At 45.8% G+C, this 20,201-nt stretch overlaps 1 protein-coding gene across 1 annotated transcript; it reads left to right on the plus strand.

Moving 5' to 3' along the window:
* Nucleotides 1–1,432: 1,432 nt before the first annotated feature.
* NOB1 (NIN1 (RPN12) binding protein 1 homolog) lies at nucleotides 1,433–14,850 on the plus strand. The gene is made up of 9 exons (XM_082606968.1): nucleotides 1,433–1,629; nucleotides 1,751–1,883; nucleotides 5,067–5,197; nucleotides 7,433–7,504; nucleotides 7,713–7,841; nucleotides 7,936–8,136; nucleotides 8,742–8,839; nucleotides 11,302–11,446; nucleotides 14,246–14,850. The coding sequence occupies exons 1-9, from the start codon at nucleotides 1,564–1,566 to the stop codon at nucleotides 14,513–14,515; spliced, it is 1,245 nt and encodes a 414-aa protein (XP_082463094.1). The 5' UTR covers nucleotides 1,433–1,563; the 3' UTR covers nucleotides 14,516–14,850.
* Nucleotides 14,851–20,201: the final 5,351 nt, after the last annotated feature.

Below are 20,201 nucleotides of genomic sequence, written 5' to 3' on the forward strand. Positions count from 1 at the left end.
ACTACTTTAGTTTTAACCTTCCTCCTGAGTTAAGATGCCAAAAATTTTCAGAAAGATGTGGCCAACGGCTAGGCTAGGGAATAAACAGGGATTGGACCTGTAGATTCCAAAGGCATTCCTATAATGCGATAATTGTGATAAGCCTTGGGGATATATAGTATTGGTGAAGGAGAAAACTTGGACACAGAGGCCAAGACAGTTCTGTGGTGGGTGCCCCGTGAGCAAGGCAGAAGAGATGGCAGTGAAGGAGGGTGAGAAATCATCAGAGACACAGGGGAACCAGGATAGTGATGTAACACCAAAGTGAGGCAAGGAGACAGTCCAGAAAGAGGAAATGGTCAGCATTGTAAAATTCTGCAGAGAAACTCAAAGTATTGAGAAATAACAAAAAAAAATTGATATGATAGGGAATTCCCTGGCAGTCTAGGCACTTAGGATTCGGCACTTTCACTGCTGGGGCCGGGGTTCGATCCCTGGTTGGGGAACTAAGATCCCACAAAAAAGAAAAAAAAAATTGAGACATCTGGGGAAGGAAAAGGGATTTGGGCACCTGTTAAAAGACCCCCCCCCCAGGGCAGTGAACAATTTTTGGAGGTACGATGGATAAAGTATAACCAAGGGGTGGGCTTCCGTGGTGGCGCAGTGGTTGAGAGTCCGCCTGTCGATGCAGGGGACACGGGTTCGTGCCCCGGTCTGGGAAGATCCCACATGCCGCGGAGTGGCTAGGCCCGTGAGCCATGGCCGCTGAGCCTGCGCGTCAGGAGCCTGTGCTCCACAACGGGAGAGGCCACAACGGTGAGAGGCCCGCGTACCACCCCCCAAAATAGTATAACCAAGGGGTAAAAACGGGAGTGAAGACTTGACAAAGAAAGTTTAGAATAACTCAACACCTTTGAAGATGGATGACTGAAAACTCAAGTCATCATTCAGCCAAAATTCGCCAGCATGAATTTCTAACAGACCAGATCTCAATTATGGAATCGCAGCAAGGAATTATGAGCCTTGCTTAAGAGATCCTGGACCCAAGTTGCTCAAAATGAAGTGGGGGTAAGTAAGCAAGCAGTGGTCGGTATGGCACAGTGGTAAGAAAGCGGCTCTGAGTCGGTTTGTTTCAGTGTAATCTCGATACCCCACTATCCATGTTAGTTGGGCCTAGTTTTCTTGAGCAGCTACCCCTTACGTGTAAAATAGTACCTATTTCATAGGGTTGTTGTGATCTTTAAATTAGGTCATCTGTATCGATTGACTCTTAACAATGAAACTAATACAGACTATTTGCATTTAAGCGTAAAGAAGGAGCTAAGGAGCAGACGCCAAAGCGAATTTCCTCGTGTAGCCCCCCCCGCCCCTCCCAAGGTTTGACCCCGCCCACACCTCCCAGGCAGAGCTGGCGGCCTCACCGCGCATGCACTCGGGGAGCCCTGAGCCGGAAGATGCTGGCGCGGCCGCCAGGAGACGCGGCTTAGCCGCGGGTGCTCTTCCCGGCTCCCAGAGGCCCAGATTCGGACAGAGGGGCGGGCGCAATCTGCATGCGCACGCACGCTCCGGTCTCGATGGACCAAGATGGCGCCGGCGGTGGAGCACGTTGTAGCCGATGCAGGGGCTTTCCTGCGGGACGCGGCTCTGCAGGTACAGGGAGCTTCGGCGGAGAGGAGCGGGGTCTGGGCTGGTGGCCCCTAAAGGAGCTTGGGAAATCGGGCAGCGCGCTGCGTGGTGCGGGCGGTTGTGAGTTGGGCCGGTCTCCCCTCAGGACATCGGGAAGAACATCTACACCATTCGGGATGTGGTCAGCGAGATTCGGGATAAGGCCACGCGCAGGCGGCTCGCAGTCCTGCCCTACGAGCTGCGTTTCAGGGAGCCCTTCCCGGAATACGTGCGGCTGGGTGAGTGTCTCTGCCCGGTGTTAATGGCGAAGCTGGTTCCCGGGTTGCTGACTGAACCTGCTCTGGTTCTAGTCGGAGTCCGGATACTTTATCAGAATTGATTTAGAAACTGCACGGTCGGGCAGAAATAGAGACACAGATGGAGAGAACAAACGTATGGACATCAAGGGGGGAGAGTGGCGGGGAGGGGTGGTGGTGGTGGTGGTGGTGGGATGAATTGGGAGATTGGGATTGACATGTATACACTAATATGTATAAAATGGATAACTAATAAGAACCTGCTGTATAAAAAAATAAATAAAATTCAAAAAATAAATAAGTAAATAAAAGAAACTGCACGGTCTAGGAGACCGTGGTGGGAGAGAGGAGTTCTGGGTCATGAGTCAGCCAGGCCTTGCCTGTTACTACTTATGTTCCCTTGGGAATATCACCAGATGCTCTAGGCCTCGGTTGCCTCCATCTGTAAAATAGGATTAACAATAGTACCTACCCCAGGGGTTGCTGGGAGCATTAAATGAGGAATAATGTCACTCAGCACAGTGTCCAGCGCTTTGTAAGTATTCAGTAAATTTGTTTGGATTAAAAATAGAAGATGGGAGGGAGCTGCAAGATGGAGGAGATATGGGGATATATGTATATGTATAGCTGATTCACTTTGTTATACAGCAGAAACTAACACACCACTGTAAAGCAATTATACTCCAATAAAGATGTTAAAAAATTTTAAAAAAATAGAAGAACCCAGATCTCTTACTCTCGCCCATTTCTTTTCAGTAGATAAGAGTGATGACTGTTTTGGATATGGAGGCCAGCCTCAAGTCAGAGAAAGGGATGGCTTTTAGGCCATACATTAGTCCTGAAAGAAAACTAAACAACTCTCACTTGGCTTAGGAGTCAGCGTTGTTCTCTTGTTAGGGATCAAGGCAATGATCCTGCCCAGGAAAGGACCTAGGTGGTTGGAAGTGTTTTAGGGTTTAAAGGCTGATAATGGAGATGTTGTTACCTACACTATTTGTGACTTCTTTAGCTTTCTCCAGCATCCTAGCTGTGTGATCTTTGACAAGTTACTTATCTTTTTGAGGAAATACTAACAGTACTTACTTCATAAGATTTGGCTGAAGCATTCCCACTCCTGGGCATATATCCAGACAAAACTATAGTAATTCAAAAAGATACATGCACTCCTATATTCATAGCAGCACTATTCACAATAGCCAAGACATGGAAACAACCTAAATGTCCATTGATGATGAACAGATAAAGAAGATATGGTACATGTATACAATGGAATACTACTCAGTCGTAAAAAAGAATGAAATAATGCCATTTGCAGCAACATGGATGTAACTAGACATTATCATACTAAGTGAAGTCAGAAAGAGAAAGACAAATAACCATATGATATGACTTATGTGTGGAATCTAAAATGTGACACAAATGAACCTTTCTGAAATAGAAACAGGATCACAGACATAGAGAACAGACATGTGGTTGCCAAGGGGAAGGGGGTTGGGGAACGTTGGGGCGAGCAGATGTAAGCTTTTATATATAAAATGGATAAACAAGAAGGTGCTACTGTATAGCACAGACAGCTATATTCAATATCCAATGATAAACCATAATGGAAAAGAATATTTTAAAAAGGAATGTATGTATATGTATAACTGAATTACTTTGCTGTGCAGCAGTAATTAACAACATTGCAAATCAACTATACTTCAGTTTAAAAAAAAAAAGATTTGGGGCTTCCCTGGTGGTGCAGTGGTTGAGAATCTGCCTGCTAATGCAGGGGACACGGGTTCGAGCCCTGGTCTGGGTGGATCCCACATGCCGCGGAGCAACTAGGCCCGTGAGCCACAACTACTGAGCCTGCGCGTCTGGAGCCTGTGCTCCGCAACAAGAGAGGCCGCGATAGTGAGAGGCCTGCACACCGGGAGGCCAAGGCTCCCGCTTGCCACAACTAGAGAAAGCCCTTGCACAAAAACGAAGACCCAACACAGTAAAAATAAATAAATATAAACTGGATAAACAACAAGGTGCTACTGTATAGCACAGACAGCTATATTCAATATCCAATGATAAACCATAATGGAAAAGAATATTTTAAAAAGGAATGTATGTATATGTATAACTGAGTTACTTTGCCGTGCAGCAGTAATTAACAACATTGTAAATCAACTATACTTCAGTTTAAAAAAAAGATTTGGCTGAAGGATAAAATGAAAAGTTTTAAACAACTGCCTGATACATAGTAAGTACCCACCAATTTTTTTTTTTTTTTTCGCCGTACGCGGGCCTCTCACTGTTGTGGCCTCTCCCGTGGCGGAGCACAGGCTCCGGACGCACAGGCTCAGCGGCCATGGCGCACGGACCCAGCCGCTCCACGGCATGTGGGATCTTCCCGGACCGGGGCACGAACCCGTGTCCCCTGCATCGGCAGGCGGACTCTCAACCACTGCACCACCAGGGAAGCCCCCCACTAAATTTTAGCTGCTGTTAATTAATAGCTGCATTTTTAGAAAATGTGAGCCATATACTGATTGTTCCTTGTGGTAGTGTAGCAGAAGACACCTTTCTGTTAATGTGTCAAGATATTATATGTGTTTGTTATTGATGTCTCAGGAGAATAACAATAGCAACAGCTGGAGTTTACTTTGTGTTAAATAGGGATGTGGGTTTTCTTGTTGGGTGGGTTTACATAAAAAACTGTCTGATACTTGTTACAGAATAACCCAATATTTTTGTTTCATGATAGATGACAATTATTGGCTGAATCAGCTTTCCGTCCCATTTTGGAATCTGATCATTCTATTAATATGGATTGTTAGAGAATTTTATTGCTGGGAGAGAAGAGACCTTCTATTCAAACATAATACCAAAGTCTAGATAAGGAACTCTCATTTGCAAACATTATGCTAACTTCTGTTGACTTTCTATTAACTTTGTTCTGTTCCTTCATCTGCACTCAGTAAGGACATCACTGTAAACCTAACTGGCAGAAATCTTGGTGATAGAGAATACAAATGTATCATTTATGAATAGAAAAGATCAGGAAATGGATGAAAGTGTTAAGAGGTTTTTATTGGGATACTGATCCTAAGTTCTTTTCATACTTTCATTATGGTTATCCAAGGTCATATAGCTCTTTGCTTTTAACTGAAGTTGGGAATCTCTTGTTTACAGTGACTGAGTTTTCAAAGAAAACTGGAGACTATCCCAGCCTCTCTGCCACAGATATCCAAGTACTGGCACTTACCTACCAGCTGGAAGCAGAGTTTGTTGGGGTGTCTCACCTAAAACAAGAACCAGAAAAGGTAAATAAGAAAGATTGTTGGTTTTATCTGTTTTAACTTTTTATTATGAGAACTATCAGATGTACAGAAGTAGAGGGAATAGTATAATGGACCCAGTGTCCCCATCATTCTGCCTCCACAGTCGTCAGCTCATGATCTGTTTTCATCTTTACCCAACCTCAGCCCTGAATATTTTGAACTCAGACAGCCTAACATTTCACTGATAGATATTTCTTGGTGTGTCTCTAAAGATAAGGTATGTCTCTTAAAAAAATAACCACAAAACCAATATTACACCTACACAAAATTAATAGTAATTCCCTGATATCATCAAATATCCAATCTGTGTTCACACTTCTCAATTATTTTATAACATTTTTTAAATAGTTTACTTGTTTGGATCAGGATCCAGATAAGGTTCATACATTGCAATTAGCAAGCATGTCTCAGTCTTGACCTGTAGGTTCTTGGTAAGGTTGGTTAAATTTAAAAATGCAGGGACTTCCCTGGTGGCACAGTGGTTAAGACTCCCTGCTCCCAATGCAGGGGGTCCAGGTTCGGTCCCTGCTCAGGGAACTATATCCCCATGCTGCAACTAAGAATTCGCATGTCACAACTAAGGAACCCGCCTGTCTCAACTAAGACCTGGTGCAACCAAATAGATAAAATAAATTAAAATAATAAAATGCAGAAAGTAAAAGTATTCTCTTTTTTTTTGGCTGTTTTGGGTCTTCGTTGCTGCGGGCAGGCTTTCTCTAGTTGTGGCGAGTGGGGGCTGCTCTTTATTGCGGTGCACGGGCTCTAGGTGCGCAGGCCTCAGTAATTGTGGCTCACGGGCTCTAGAGCGCAGGCTCAGTAGTTGCAGTGCACGGGCTTAGTTGCTCCATGGCATGTGGGATCTTCCTGGACCAGGGCTTGAACCTGTGTCTCCTGCATTGGCGGGCAGATTCTTAACCACCGTGCCATCAGGGAAGCCCCTCTCACTAGTTTTTTAAAAATAGAATTCTTTTCCAGAAGCAAGCAAGAAAGAACACTTTAAATGATTACCATTTTTTTCAACTCTTGCTACCTTTAAAATTCTGGGTTCCTGTTGTGCTTTTAGGGACTTGTCCAGCTTGGCTAAGTTGAAGAGACTAATGGTTTTGTGCCTGGACGCCATTGCCTGTTTCCAGGCCAGAGGATTTTGAAAGATAGATTATTAACCTTATATTGTAATAAGTAATTTCAAGTAGTGTTTGCAAAGAATTACTTGATCTCCACTGTCTAAGGTCATCAAAACTGTAGTGGGCTCATGATTCTATTCTAGTCAGAACTGCCTTCACTTGTTTTCAACCAAGTGTAGAGTCCTCCAATCCAAGAAGTCTAAAAGTGATGCCTAAAATATAGACATCTGTGTGTCACCAGAATGTTTTGGGGCGATTGGAGTGAAGGGAATAGTTTTATATAAACTCTGACTTTGTGGCTCAGCTGGGTTTCTGCTTTGGCATCTGTCAATTTGAGATTCCTAAAAATTGCCCTTTCCTGCAGTCTTTTGGGCAGGAGTTAGCTGTTTTGTATCAGAAGCTTTAAAACAGCCTGTCTTTTGACCCAGCAATTCCACTCTTAGGCATTTATCCTAAGGATATAACCAAAGATACTTCCAAGTTTTACACATAATGATGTTCATTAAACCTTTATGTCTAGGGACAAAAAAGAAATGTCCTAAGGTGGTTATTTGGTAGTAGTGGAATCCCTGAATAATTCTTTATGGGCTTCCCTGGTGGCTCAGTGGTTAAGAATACGCCTGCCAATGCAGGGGACACGGGTTCGAGCCCTGGTCCAGGAAGATCCCATATGCCACAGAGCTACTAAGCCCGTGCGCCACAACTACTGAGCCTGTGCTCTAGAGCCCGCGAGCCACAACTACTGAAGCCCATGTGCCTAGAGCCCGTGCTCCGCAACAAGAGAAGCCACCGCAATGAGAAGCCCACGCACCTCAATGAAGAGTAGCCCCCGCTCACCGCAACTAGAGAAAAGGCCGCGCGCAGCAACAAAGACCCAATGCAGCCAAAAATAAAAATAAATAGATTTATTTTTAAAAAAATCCTTTACATATATTTTTATGTTTCCCACTTCTTAAAAAACATTGAATATCTTTTATTTCAATAACCAGGGGGAAGTATTTTGTTTTCTGTTTTTTAAATTACTCTTCCATGTTGAATTTTCAACCTGTATTTCTTTGCTTAGAGCTGTCACTTTTTTCTTTTCTTTTTAAAGGTTAAAGTGAGTTCATCAATTCAGCACCCAGAAACTCCTCTACACATTTCTGGTTTCCATCTGCCCTCAAAGGTAATTTCTTAGACAGGCCAGGCTCTTCATGCTCTTTTCTGTTACATGTCAGATCTCCACAAATTGTCTGTTTAGAGGGAACCAAATTTACCTAGACAGATACCATAGTTTGTCCATCCTTGTCTGATCTGGCTTGTATATCGTATATCATTTCATCTATAACCCTCTCAATTTTCAGGTTTTAAAATTATTTTTCTTTTAACTTCAGCCTAAACCCGCACGAGGAACAGTAGAACATGGACACGCAGTCGGTGAGCCTGAGGACCTAGAATTCAGTTCCTTTGTGTTCTGGAGAAATCCTTTGCCTAATATTGATCATGAACTGCAGGAGCTGCTGGTAAGGCCCTGCTTTATGATCTCCTGATGACAACAGACTAGCGTCTCGCGGCTGCTCCTGTGGGCGAGAAGTTTGAATTCTGTTAACGTTTCAGATTGACAAAGGTGAGGCTATTCCAAGTGAGGAAGAGAACGAAGAGAATGGATTCGAAGAAAGGAAGGACCAAGACAGTGATGATGACGGGGGTGGGTGGATAACCCCCAGCAACATCAAGCAGGTCCAGCAGGAGATGAAGCAGTGCGCCATCCCGAAGGATGTGCGGGTCGGCTGTGTGACTACAGACTTCGCCATGCAGGTGGGTGGAATGGGCATCGGCTGGCCCTGGGCTTGGTGTCATACCTGTTACAGGCAGTGGTCCTTTGGAGTTCTGGGGGTGTGTACAGGGCTGTTGTGTAATGCTTCTTTTCCTGGCTCTAGAAACTTTGCCTGTGCTCTTTGGTAATTTTTAGTTTTGCTTGGAGGTTAGGGAATCATAGTATACCTATAGAATGTATGTGGTATATTAAATTTCTGATGTTCAGTATTCATGATCTGTTGCTGCTTTTCTTTCAGTGTGCGTAACGTTCTGTGCTCAGTTAAGTATTTGGAGACTGTAGAGGTTTTCAGTCCAGAAATTAGTGTATTTGCTCTGACACAATAAATGTCTCTGTTAAGAGAGATTGCTAAAGGAGGCCTTGGCGAAATGATGATCACAGTCCATGGCACTTGAGATAAGAAAAATCTGGGTCCTTGTCCTAGTTTACATGTCTTGAGAGGTATCCTAAGCTTGCTTTTCTTTAGCAGAAGCCCTTTATGAGCCAAACCAGGGTTTGGGAAGTTCTTTTAACTGTGATTATGCAGATATTAAACAATTCTTGGTTTTGCTATGAGTTCAGTTTCCCTTTAACTTGTTGGTTGCAGAATGTCCTGCTCCAGATGGGGCTGCATGTGCTGGCCGTGAACGGCATGCTGATCCGCGAGGCCCGGAGCTACCTCTTGCGCTGCCATGGCTGTTTCAAGTATGTAGCCGATAACCTGGGGTCAGTGCCCCTCTGTTGAACACTCCTCTGTTCCTAAACCTTCTACAGACTTCTTGAAGGAGAGCCTTGCCTTGTGTGCAGGCATTCCCTCCACCTTGTCATTCCTACTCGGGCCAGGTTCTGCCCCCACCAGGGCACAGAGGTGGCCAGTGACCTCCCACCTGACAAAGCCAGGGCACGTGTTTTTTTTTGTTGTTGTTATGCAGGCCTCTCACTGCTGTGGCCTCTCCCGTTGCAGAGCACAGGCTCCGGACGCGCAGGCTCAGCGGCCATGGCTCACAGGCTCAGCTGCTCCGCGGCATGAGGGCACGTGTTTTTTGTCCTTACCTTTGTGTATAGGATTAAGGGTGTGGGTTCTGGAGCAAAGAGCCCTAGTCGTTTAGCAGTCAGTGCCGAAATGTTTATGGATGGGATAATGTCTGGGACTTGTTTTGAAATACAACAGAAGTGGGAGGAATGGGTGAGGGTAGAGATGAAGCTGGGTGATGGGTCCATGAGGGTTCATTGTGCTCTTTGGTTTATGTTTGAAATTTTCTATTTAAAAAAAAAATGGACTCTGGATCCAGACTATGTGGGTTCCAATCCAGATTCTGTCTCCTAGTAGCTGTGTGACTTTGCAGAAGTTGGTCAGCTTCTCTGTACCTCAGATTCTTCTTATGTAAAATTAGAAAGATGGTTGTGAGGAACTAGGGAGATCGTCACAAAAAAGAGTGCTTGTCTGGCACATAGGAAGTGCTCCGTTGAGGTGAACTGTTTAGTTCATTGACCATGCCCTCCTCCCCATTTCTTTTCTGCCTCATGAATTGGTTTTTCTCGTGGTGAGGGCTGGTGTTGTGTGGAGAGGCCCCCGGATACGAGATCTGGTTGGAATGGAAGAGATTATACTGCAGCCCTGCTGTTGAGTGAAGCGTGGCCCTGGGAACTTGGTGGCTTCCAGCCTTTCCACAGATTCAGTCTAGACGTGGTGGCCATCATGTCGGGTATCTGGTGGAGCCCCTTACTGTGGAGGCCTGTGTGCACTGCTTTCCGAAACAGTAAGGTGTCTCTCCCTGTGTCCCCAGTGCTGTTCCACTGACGGTGGAGTAGCCTGGATGAAGCCCTGCTCCCCCACGTGGCTCGGGGCCCATCTCTGTTACCGTCCTCTGCAGGTCTACTGGGGAGCCAGTCCTCAAAACTGCCTCTGCATTCTTTGAATCTTTAGTGTGTAAACGTGCCAGGCTCATGACGGTAAAGCTTTTTGCTTCATGAAATCTCATTTCCCCCATTGTCCTTTGTTACAAAAGCTCTAAGTTCCTCAAATTCACATTCGTTCTTAGAAACACTTGGAAATGTTCTCCATTCTTTTTTTTTTTTTTTTTTTTTTTTGCGGTATGCGGGCCTCTCACCGTTGTGGCCTCCCCCGTTGCGGAGCACAGGCTCCGGACGCGCAGGCCCAGCGGCCATGGCTCACGGGCCCAGCCGCTCCGCGGCATATGGGATCCTCCCAGACCGGGGCACGAACCCGTATCCCCTGCATCGGCAGGCGGACTCTCAACCACTGCGCCACCAGGGAGGCCCTGTTCTCCATTCTTGTTAGATTAATCCCAGTGACTGAATGGTTTCTTGCACAAAATAATTATTTCCTAGCCCCTGTTGCTTAGTTCACTCGCAGAGACTTCAGGAAAGGGCCTGGCTTCTCTGGCAGTTTCATGCAGCTCTTGTGTCCTTACCTCTGGGAACTGAGGGTGAATTCCTCAAGGACAGACACCAGGGCTCCTGCTTGGTCCCTGACAACAGCAGCTTTGCCTGCTCAGGGTCCATCGTTGGGCCTTGAGCCCATTCACCCATTCAATCATAGCAGCTTTGATAGTGTTTCCTATTGGTTAGTAAATTCTCAGCACCTCCAGAGCCACCTCCTGGCTTAATGCCTAGGCTGATACTTGGGCACAAGGTATTCAGAAATAGTTGAGTAATGTAATAATATGACCCTTGAGAAAGTATGGTGGTGGTAAGAGCACTGACTCTGGAGCCAGATTCCCTGGGTTTATACCTGCCACTTACTAGCTCTGTGACCTTGAGCACGCTGCCTTACCTTGCCTTCGTTTCCCCATCCGTAAAATGGGGAACCCAACTTCATAAGGTTATTTTGACATTAAACTTGTGGAATAATGCCTAACAAAATTCAGTAAGAGTTCATTATTACTGTAACAACATTCTGCTCAGTTTTCTTACTTACTAACTTGCTTCTTGTGTCATTTACCTTTGCCGTGGGAGCCGTGCAGCAGCAGTGTGCTTATATCAGCAGCGGGAGGGCAGGTGGCCTTGGTCTGGGATGTGTGCAGTGCAGTTCAGCCTGTCCCCATTTCTTGTGTCTCCTCTGAGGCCCGAGACTCACCTTGTGCTCTGGGGATGGGGTTTGCTGCCTCTGGCTCCAGTGTGATGCATCTCCTTTGTTTCTGCAGGACAACATCTGACATGAGCAGAGTGTTCTGTGCACAATGTGGAAACAAGACACTGAAGAAGGTGTCTGTGACCGTCAGCGACGATGGAACCCTGTGCATGCACTTTTCCCGCAACCCTAAGGTGCTGAATCCTCGGGGCCTCCGGGTGAGTGGCGCATCTCCTGCTCCCCTAACAGCAGGGCCCAGGTTGGGGAAGCAAGACCTTTTAGCACCAGGATCGAAATGATCAGAGAGGACAAACAAACCCTCCTGGTTTCTAAAGATAGTTATTGAAAGCCTGTGATCCAGGGACCAAGGCAGGTGGGGAGAGCTCACAACTCAACCTCCCTGTGAGGTTTTAGAGGACTTTGCAGTCTAAGGAGAAATAACCAGTAATTCCACACGGTAAAAAGCAAGGGCCAAATATATGTGGGGTCACCAAGAGGGATGGTTTGCAGGACGGTGGAGGATGGATTTGTGTGGGAATGTGAGGATGGGTAGAATGTCAAGAAGCTTCAGGAACCACAAGGGAAAGTTGTGTAAATACTCAGCACAAGAGTCCTGGGCTGGATACACAGCGGGGTGGATTTGTTTTGAGGAATCAGGAGAGAAGGGTTGACAGGCAGGCAAGTATGAGTGTGGCTGACCTGGCTCTGAGTTCTCCAGGTATGGTGCATGCCACTAAGGTTAGAAAGGTTTGTTGTTTTTTTTTAACTTTCTATTTTGAAATAATTTTTTTTAATGGTATCTTGTAGGTTTTTAATACATTTATTTATGTATGTATGGCTGCGTTGGGCCTTCATTGCTGCACTCAGGCTTTCTCTAGTTGTGGTGAGCGGGGGCTACTCTTCGTTGCAGTGTGTGGGCTTCTCATTGCGGTGGCTTCTCTTGTTGCTGAGCACGGGCTCTTGGTGCGCGGGCTTCAGTAGTTGTGGCACATGGGCTCAGTAGTCGTGGCTCGCGGGCTCTAGAGCACAGGCTCAGTAGTTGTGCACGGGCTTAGTTACTCCGCGGCATGTGGGATCGTCCCGGGCCAGGGCTCGAACCCATTTTCTTGCATTGGCAGGCAGATTCTTAACCGCTGCACCACCAGGGAAGCCCCGAAATAATTTTAGATTTATAGAAAAGTTGCCAAAAATAGTACAAATAATTCCCATTTAGCTTTCACTTAGATTTCCCAATTTAATCACCACTATATTTGCTTTATCATTTATATGTATATTTTTTCTTTTCCCCTAAACCATCTGAGAGTAAATCGTGCATGATGCCCTTTTGCACCTAGATACTTCAGTGTGTGTTTCCTGAAACAAGGACTCCGTCTTAGATACCCACAATACAATTACCAAAACCAAGAAGTTAACATTACTTCAATACTATCTAATCTGGACCATATTCAGACTTTTTTTTTTTTTCTGGCTGTGCCGCGTGGCACATGGGATCTTAGTTCCCCAACTAAGGATCGAACCCTTGCCCCCTGCATTGGAAGTGCAGAGTCTTAACCACTGGACCACCAGGGGAGTCCTTAGACCATATTCAAACTTTGCCACAGATTTCCTTTACAGCAAGAGAAGGGGGTTTGTTTGGGGTCCAGGATCCAGTCTAGGATCACACGTTGCATTTCATTGTTGCATTTCATTGTCCTGTCTCCTTAGTCTCTTTTAAACTGAAGTAGTTTCTCAGGTCTGCTGTCTTTCATGACCTTGACATTTTTGAACAGTTTTGAAGAGTACAAAGCAGTTACTTTGTAGACTCTCCCTTACCTTGGGTTTGTCTGGTGTTTCCTCCTGGTTAGATTCAGGCTGTGTCCAATTTACTGCTGATAATAACTTTGATCACTTAGTTGGAGGTTTCTTGTGTAACCACAATATAATTACCAAAACCAAGATTACCAAATTTCCTGCAAGGTTATTATCTGTAATTAATAAGTAACTTAGAGAAAGATAGTCTGATACTGTGTGAATACTGTTTCTCATCAAATTTTTACTGGTTAAAGTCATCTGAATCAGTTTTTACAATGAAGGTTGCCAAATGGTGATTTTCTAATTGCATCATTTCTTCTCCATATTTATTACTTGCCATTCTGCTGTAAAGAGGAACTTTCCCGTATATCATTTATATGAGTGTGGTCGCATGGATTTTTATTGTAGTCTGTAGGCTGTGATCCATTGCTATCCTTATTTATTTTGATACTCAAACTGTTCATGGAGCCCCTTCAGGATGGCTTCTGTGTCTTTTTGATGTGCCCCAGTTGTTCTTTGAACACTTTTACTTTCTGGCACAGCAAGCTGTTCCGACTCTTACACCTCCCTGCCTGTGCCCTGAAATCAGCCATTTCTCTAAGGAGCTCTTAAGTTTTTAGAAGCAAAGATCTGGGCACTGGACAATGGGTGTGCTCATTGTCCTAGGGTGTCATTAATTCTAGGCCCACAGTGGACAAAGATGGGAAATATTGTATATAAATACACATATTAATATTTTTTCTCTTATCTGTATTAAAAAATTGAATTTATAACTTCAGTTTCAGTTCAACACCACAGAGTTCATTCTAGCCCTCCCTCTAATATCCATAACACCCTTCATAACACCATTTTCCATAATTATAATTTTGTTCAACTGGAGTCTGTGTGTGTGTGTGTGTGTGTGTGTTTAGTTATTTCAGAAGTGCTATACCATTATGAAAATGGTACCTGCCTACTAGGGTTCTGTGTTTTAGTGTAATTCTTTCTGTCTTTTGTTGAGGGAATGTAGTCAAAATACCATGTTGCTTTTCACCTGTGAGGTGAGAGTAGGCTCAACTGGGAAGATGCATGTCATGTACTCAGTGCACAGTAGGCAGTGACGATAGACTCCTTTGGTGTCGTCTGCCTACGTGCAGAGTTGTCAGGTAAGCTTTACGTAACAGGATCTGATGTGTATAAATACGAATCCCCGTCCTCCTAATGGCCTTTCCTCGTCTTATTTGCAGTATTCACTCCCCACTCCCAAAGGGGGCAAGTACGCCATCAACCCGCACCTGACTGAGGACCAGCGCTTCCCTCAGCTGCGACTCTCCCGAAAGGCCAGGCAGAAAACTGACGTGTTTGCCCCTGACTACATAGCTGGGGTGTCTCCCTTTGCAGAGAATGACATCTCCAGCCGGTCAGCTACCTTGCAGGTCCGAGACAGCACCTTGGGAGCCGGCAGGAGACGGTTAAATCCCAATGCTTCCAGAAAGAAGTTTGTGAAGAAAAGGTGAAGCATGAGCTCCACAGGCAAGCTGGACTGATGCTGTGACTGCCCAGGAGACCCATGTCTCAGGTCCCCAGCTGTGCCAACTCCACAACCACCTGGACACAGAAGAGGCCTGGCTTCTATAGTGCTGCCCCAGGACTCAGTGTGGTGCCTCGGGTTGGGTTTGTGGTGGAATCCCCCATCCCTTGGGCTGTGTGCATCCAGAGAGCCGGGATTACTGCCATGTTGAGGGGACTTTGATTAAAACAGAAGAAACAGTGCCTGGAACAAATCTTCAACCTTTAAAGAAGGGAACTTCCAAGTGATAATGTATTTCTAATAAATATAGTTGCAAGCTTCTGTGCATTTTCTTTTTTCTATGGTTTTTTTTTTTTTTTTTTGCTTCTTCTTAGGTAATTTGAGGCAAACACTTACTTACTTAAGGTGTGCACCAAAGATCAAGCATTTAGGGCTTCCCTGGTGGCGCAGTGGTTGAGTCCGCCTGCCGATGCAGGGGACATAGGTTCGTGCCCCAGTCCGGGAAGATCCCACGTGCCGCGGAGCGGCTGGGCCCATGAGCCATGGCTGCTGAGCCTGCGCATCCGGAGCCTGTGCTCCACAACGGGAGAGGCCACAACGGTGAGAGGCCTGCGTATCGCAAAAAAAAAAAGATCAAGCATTTAGGTCTATCTTTTTGTGGGAAAGTTTATCATAATAAAACTAAGAGCTACCATATTTTTAAATAAATTTATTTATTTATTTTTGGCTGCGTTGGCGTTGCCGCGTGCGGGCTTTCTCTAACTGCAGCTAGCAGGGGCTGCTCTTCATTGCGCTGCACGGGCTTCTCGTTGCGGTGGCTTGTTGCAGAGCATGGGCTCTAGGTGCATGGGCTTCAGTAGTTGCGGTGCGTAGGCTCAGTAGTTGTGGCTTGCGGGCTCTAGGGCGCACAGGCTTCAGTAGTGGCTCACAGGCTTAGTTGCTCTGTGGCATATGGGATCTTCCCGGACCAGGGATCAAACCCACGTCTGCTGCGTTGGCAGGCGGATTCTTAACCACTGCGCCACCAGGGAAGTCCCTTTTTTTTAACTTAATTGAACCATGTCAGTCATCCAGGTAAATTCAGTATTCCACTACCTAGAATTTCCCATTGTTAACATTCTCTCCCATTATTAACATTTCTCCTCATTTGCTTCTTTCCTTTCTATACACAGAAGCACACAGAGGAAAACAATGTTCTTTTACATAATCACAGCACAGTGATCAAATTCGGGAAATTTAACATTGATACTATTATCTAATATATAACAATTCAAATTTTACCAAATTGTCCCAATACTGTCCTTCATAGCATTTCCCCCCAAATCTAAACAGTTTCTCAGCCTTTGTCTTTTGAGAAATTGACTTTTAATAGTATAAGCTGGGTTTTCAACATGTCCCTCCATTTGGGTTTGACAGGATGTTTCTTCATGATTAGATGGAGGTGGTGCACACTGGGCAAGAAAGCTACATACGTGATCATTGGTCCTCAGTGCATCACCCTAAGTGATGGTAACTCATTACTTGTGAATAAACCTGCCAGGTACAAGATTTCTAAGTTCTTGGGCTTCCCTGGTGGTGCAGTGGTTGAGAATCTGCCTGCTAATGCAGGGGACACGGGTTCAAGCCCTGGTCTGGGAAGATCCCACATGCCGTGGAGCAACTAGGCCCGTGTGCCACAACTACTGAGCTTGCACATCTGGAGCTTGTGCTCCACAACAAGAGAGGCCGCGACAGTGAGAGGCCTGCGCACCGCGATGAAGAGTGGCCCCTGCTCACCGCAACTAGAGAAAGCCCTCGCACAGAAACGAAGACCCAACACAGCCAAAAATAAATAAATGAATAAATAAATAATTTTTAAAAATTCTTAGTTCTTTACATGACAGTGTATTCACAAAGTGGTAGCTTCAAAAGTTTCTTACATCGAGTTTTTTCCTGTATGGTTGTCCATTTGATATATAGTTAACTTTTTTGCTTTAAATTCAGTTTAAGATTTTTCCTGTCCTATATATTTTTTTAATTTGAAACTAACTCAGTTCCAAAAGTCAAAACTATATAACTATACACAACAAAGGTATGCAGAGAGCTAGATGCCCTTCCCTCTCATCCCTGTTTCCCCTTAACCTCTAGATAATCCATTTCATTTGTTTCTGATTTATCCTTGTGTGTTTTGCAAAAATAAGTGTGTGTGTGTGTGTGTGTGTGTGACATTTTGGAAGACACAAGGCTGGACTGTATTTTGTTCACTGCTCTATATGCACGTAGATCAGTGCCTGGAACATGGCAGGTGCTCAATAAATATTTACTGCTGCATATATTTGGCATTTAATATTAACTTATTAAAAGGTGATATATATATATCCTAACTCCCCAACTGTTACCTCGAAGTGTTTTGACTAGCTGGCCATGAATCACAACTTTCTACAAACTAGTTTAAGAATTCTATTTTCAGTTATCGAAGACAGAGCCAGAATACTAGCTTGGTTGTGGAGACATCTTAGGGTTGTCTTTAAACTTAGGATGGATTTTGTAAGTCATACAGTTTCACTCCTGGCCAAGAGGAAGTAAAGGGGTTCACATTTACCCTCTCACCCAAAACAAAAGATAAGATACAGGAAATGACAGTTTTCAGCTTCTGGAGGTCAAGCAGGGCAGTGTGCTGATCCGTGAGAGGAGACAAATGAGGTGAGCGCCACAACTGCACTAGTTTGATGTCTAGAGAGAATTTCCAGAAGGAAGAGGTGGAGCCAGAAGTCTTCTTGAGTTGCAGCAACAGAGCTGGGAGTCCAGGAGGGCCCAGACATATCGGAAAGGAGAGAGCATCACACCACATGAGAGAGAGAGAGAGAGAGAGAGAGAGAACGCACACGCACGAGCACCGCAGGTTTGCAAAAGGGCCCCCACGAGTCCTCAGGTAAGTACCAATGAGCGCATTATGTGAGGAGCTTCCTGAAGCTGGGGGAAGAAGTACCCCCCAAAAACAGGAAATAATCCTCGAAGTTCACCCAAGGCCAGGAACACTTCATCTTTCTGCTATGCAGAGTGGAAAACCTGCTAATTCTTGGGCATCAGGCAAGTACTCAGGAGCAGGAAACTATTATTTCCAGACTGAAGGCTCCTCTGGTCTAGCCCAAAAAAGCAGACCTCAAAAGGATCCTACTCCTAGTTCAATGGCCAGAACTAGTCTTGTGGCCCCACCCAATCCCAGGGGAACAAGAAACACCATCCCAGTGTCTCGAAGGAGGGGTGCTAGAAATGCTGGGCTGACAGCACTAGTGACAACCACAATTGCAGAGATGCAGACATGTGGCCTTGAAACAAACTTGTGGGCAGGAACGTTATGATAAAGAGGGTTGTGAATGCATGCACAGCAAATTGTTAATTCCAGCTTTTCAATCCTAAGGACTAGAGGTTTTAAAAGCTTAGGAACTTCCAAATGATTGCTTTCTTTCACCTGCCGATGGCTTTACTGTGCAGAAGGGGAGGGAGTTCTCTCCTAGTCCCCTTAGAGCTATAACTCAGAGTTGGGCTGCAGGGTTCATTTTTATCAGTTAGGAACAAGCTAAGGCAGAGCACAGTTCTGATCTAATTCTGGAAAGAATAAGAGGCCCAAAGTAAAGAGAAGCAGAAGAAAACTTCATCAAGAAGACAAGAACAAAGTGGCCTCTGGAGTCTACTCCCAAAACACAGGAAATCCGAAACTCCCCGATTATGGCAGCATCAGCCAGGCGATGGTCACACAAGAGACCAACAAACCCACATATCTGCGAACCCATTCACTTAAGTCTATTCCCCCACACAACCCATCTATTTTGCTTACGTTCAAAGAAGCAAAACTCATACTAAAATGGTATAAATAGTAAAAAGTGAACTATAGGGAGCTTTGTTTATATACATGCCAAACGGGGCTTGCCTTAACATCAAAGGACACAGGCAAATTTAAGTCCTCTGGCCTATGTGAGACACACATATGAGAAATATTAAAAGGTAATATTTGGGAGTCCCCTGGTGGCCTAGTCGTTAGGATTCTGGGCTTTCACTGCCATGGCCCAGGTTCAATACCTGGTCAGGTAACTGAGATCCTGCAAGCTGCGGGGCACAGCCAAAAAAATATATATATATATAAATATAAAATAAAATAAAATTTGCTTTATAAGGGTGTAATAGAAAGATGCAAATGCTTGCCCTCACCAAAACCCACTAAAGCAATCATCTAGGCAGGAATGACTGCCCAGAAATAAATGGATTGTTTCATATTATGTAGCCATATTCAAAAACAAAGATCTTTTAACTAAAAACTCTAAACTTCTAGCACACAATTATTTTAATTAAATGTGACAAATGAAAATGAATCTGATTTGGGGTTTAATAGTAAAAAGATATAAACTGTGATGATGTTCTATATTTAGCTTGCTTTCAAGAATACCAATGTAGGGACGGATACACCAGAAATACAGCTACACGTGGAACAACTCCTACAGAACACCTACTGAACGCTGGCAGAAGACCCCAGACCTCCCAAAAGGCAAGAAACTCCCCACATACCTGGGTAGGGCAAAGCGGAGAGATTCCCGCAAAGAGGAGCGGTGCCGAGCGGCACTCACCAGCCCGAGAGGCTTGTCTGCTCGCCCGCCGGGGCAGGCGGCGCTGGAAGCTGAGGCTCGGGCTTCGGTCAGAGCGCAGGGAGAGGACTGGGGCTGGCGGCGAGAACTCAGCCTGAAGGGGGCTAATGTGCCACAGCTAGCCGGCAGGGAGTCCGGGAAAACTCTGGAGCTGCCGAAGAGGCAAGAGACTTTTTCTTTCCTCTTGGTTTCCTGGTGCGCGAGGAGAGGGGATTAAGAGCGCTGCTTAAAGGGGCTCCACAGACGGGCGCGAGTCACGACTGAAAGCGCGGAGCCCAGTGACGGGCGTGGGACGCTGGGGCTGCTGCTGCCACCGCCAAGAAGCCTGTGTGCGAGCACAGGTCACTGTCCATGCCGCCCTTCCGGGAGCCCGTGCAGCCCGCCACTGCCGGGGTCCCGGGATCCAGGGGCGGCTTCCCTGGGAGAACGCACGGCGCGCCTCGGGCTGGTGCAACGTCACGCCGACCTCTGCCGCTGCAGGCTCGCCCCGCACTCCGTGCCCCTCCCTCCCGCCCGGCCTGAGTGAGCCAGAGTCCCCGAAGAGGCTGCTCCTTTAACCCTGTCCTGTCTGAGCGAAGAACAGACGCCCTCCGGCGACCTACACGCAGAGGTGGGGCCAAATCCAAAGCTGAGACCCAGGAGCTGTGAGAACAAAGAAGAGAAAGGGAAACCTCTCCCAGCAGCCTCAGAAGCAGCGGATTAAAGCTCCACAAACAACTTGATGTACCCTGCATCTGTGGAATACATGAATAGACAACACATCATCCCAAACTGAGGAGCCAGGAGTCAGTGCTGGGCCTCTGAGGTGGGAGAGCCAACTTCAGGACACTGGTCCACAAGAGACCTCCCAGCTCCACATAATATCAAACGGCGAAAATCTTCCAGAGATCTCCATCTCAACACCAGCACCCAGCTTCACTCAACGACCAGCAAGCTACAGTGCTGGACACCCTATGCCAAACAACTAGCAAGACAGGAACACAACGTCACCCATTAGCAGAGAGGTGGCCTAAAATCATAAAAAGTCCGCAGACACCCCAAAACACACCACCA

This window comes from Mesoplodon mirus (assembly GCF_964341445.2).
Source record: "Mesoplodon mirus genome assembly, chromosome: 19".
NCBI lineage: Eukaryota > Metazoa > Chordata > Mammalia > Artiodactyla > Ziphiidae > Mesoplodon > Mesoplodon mirus.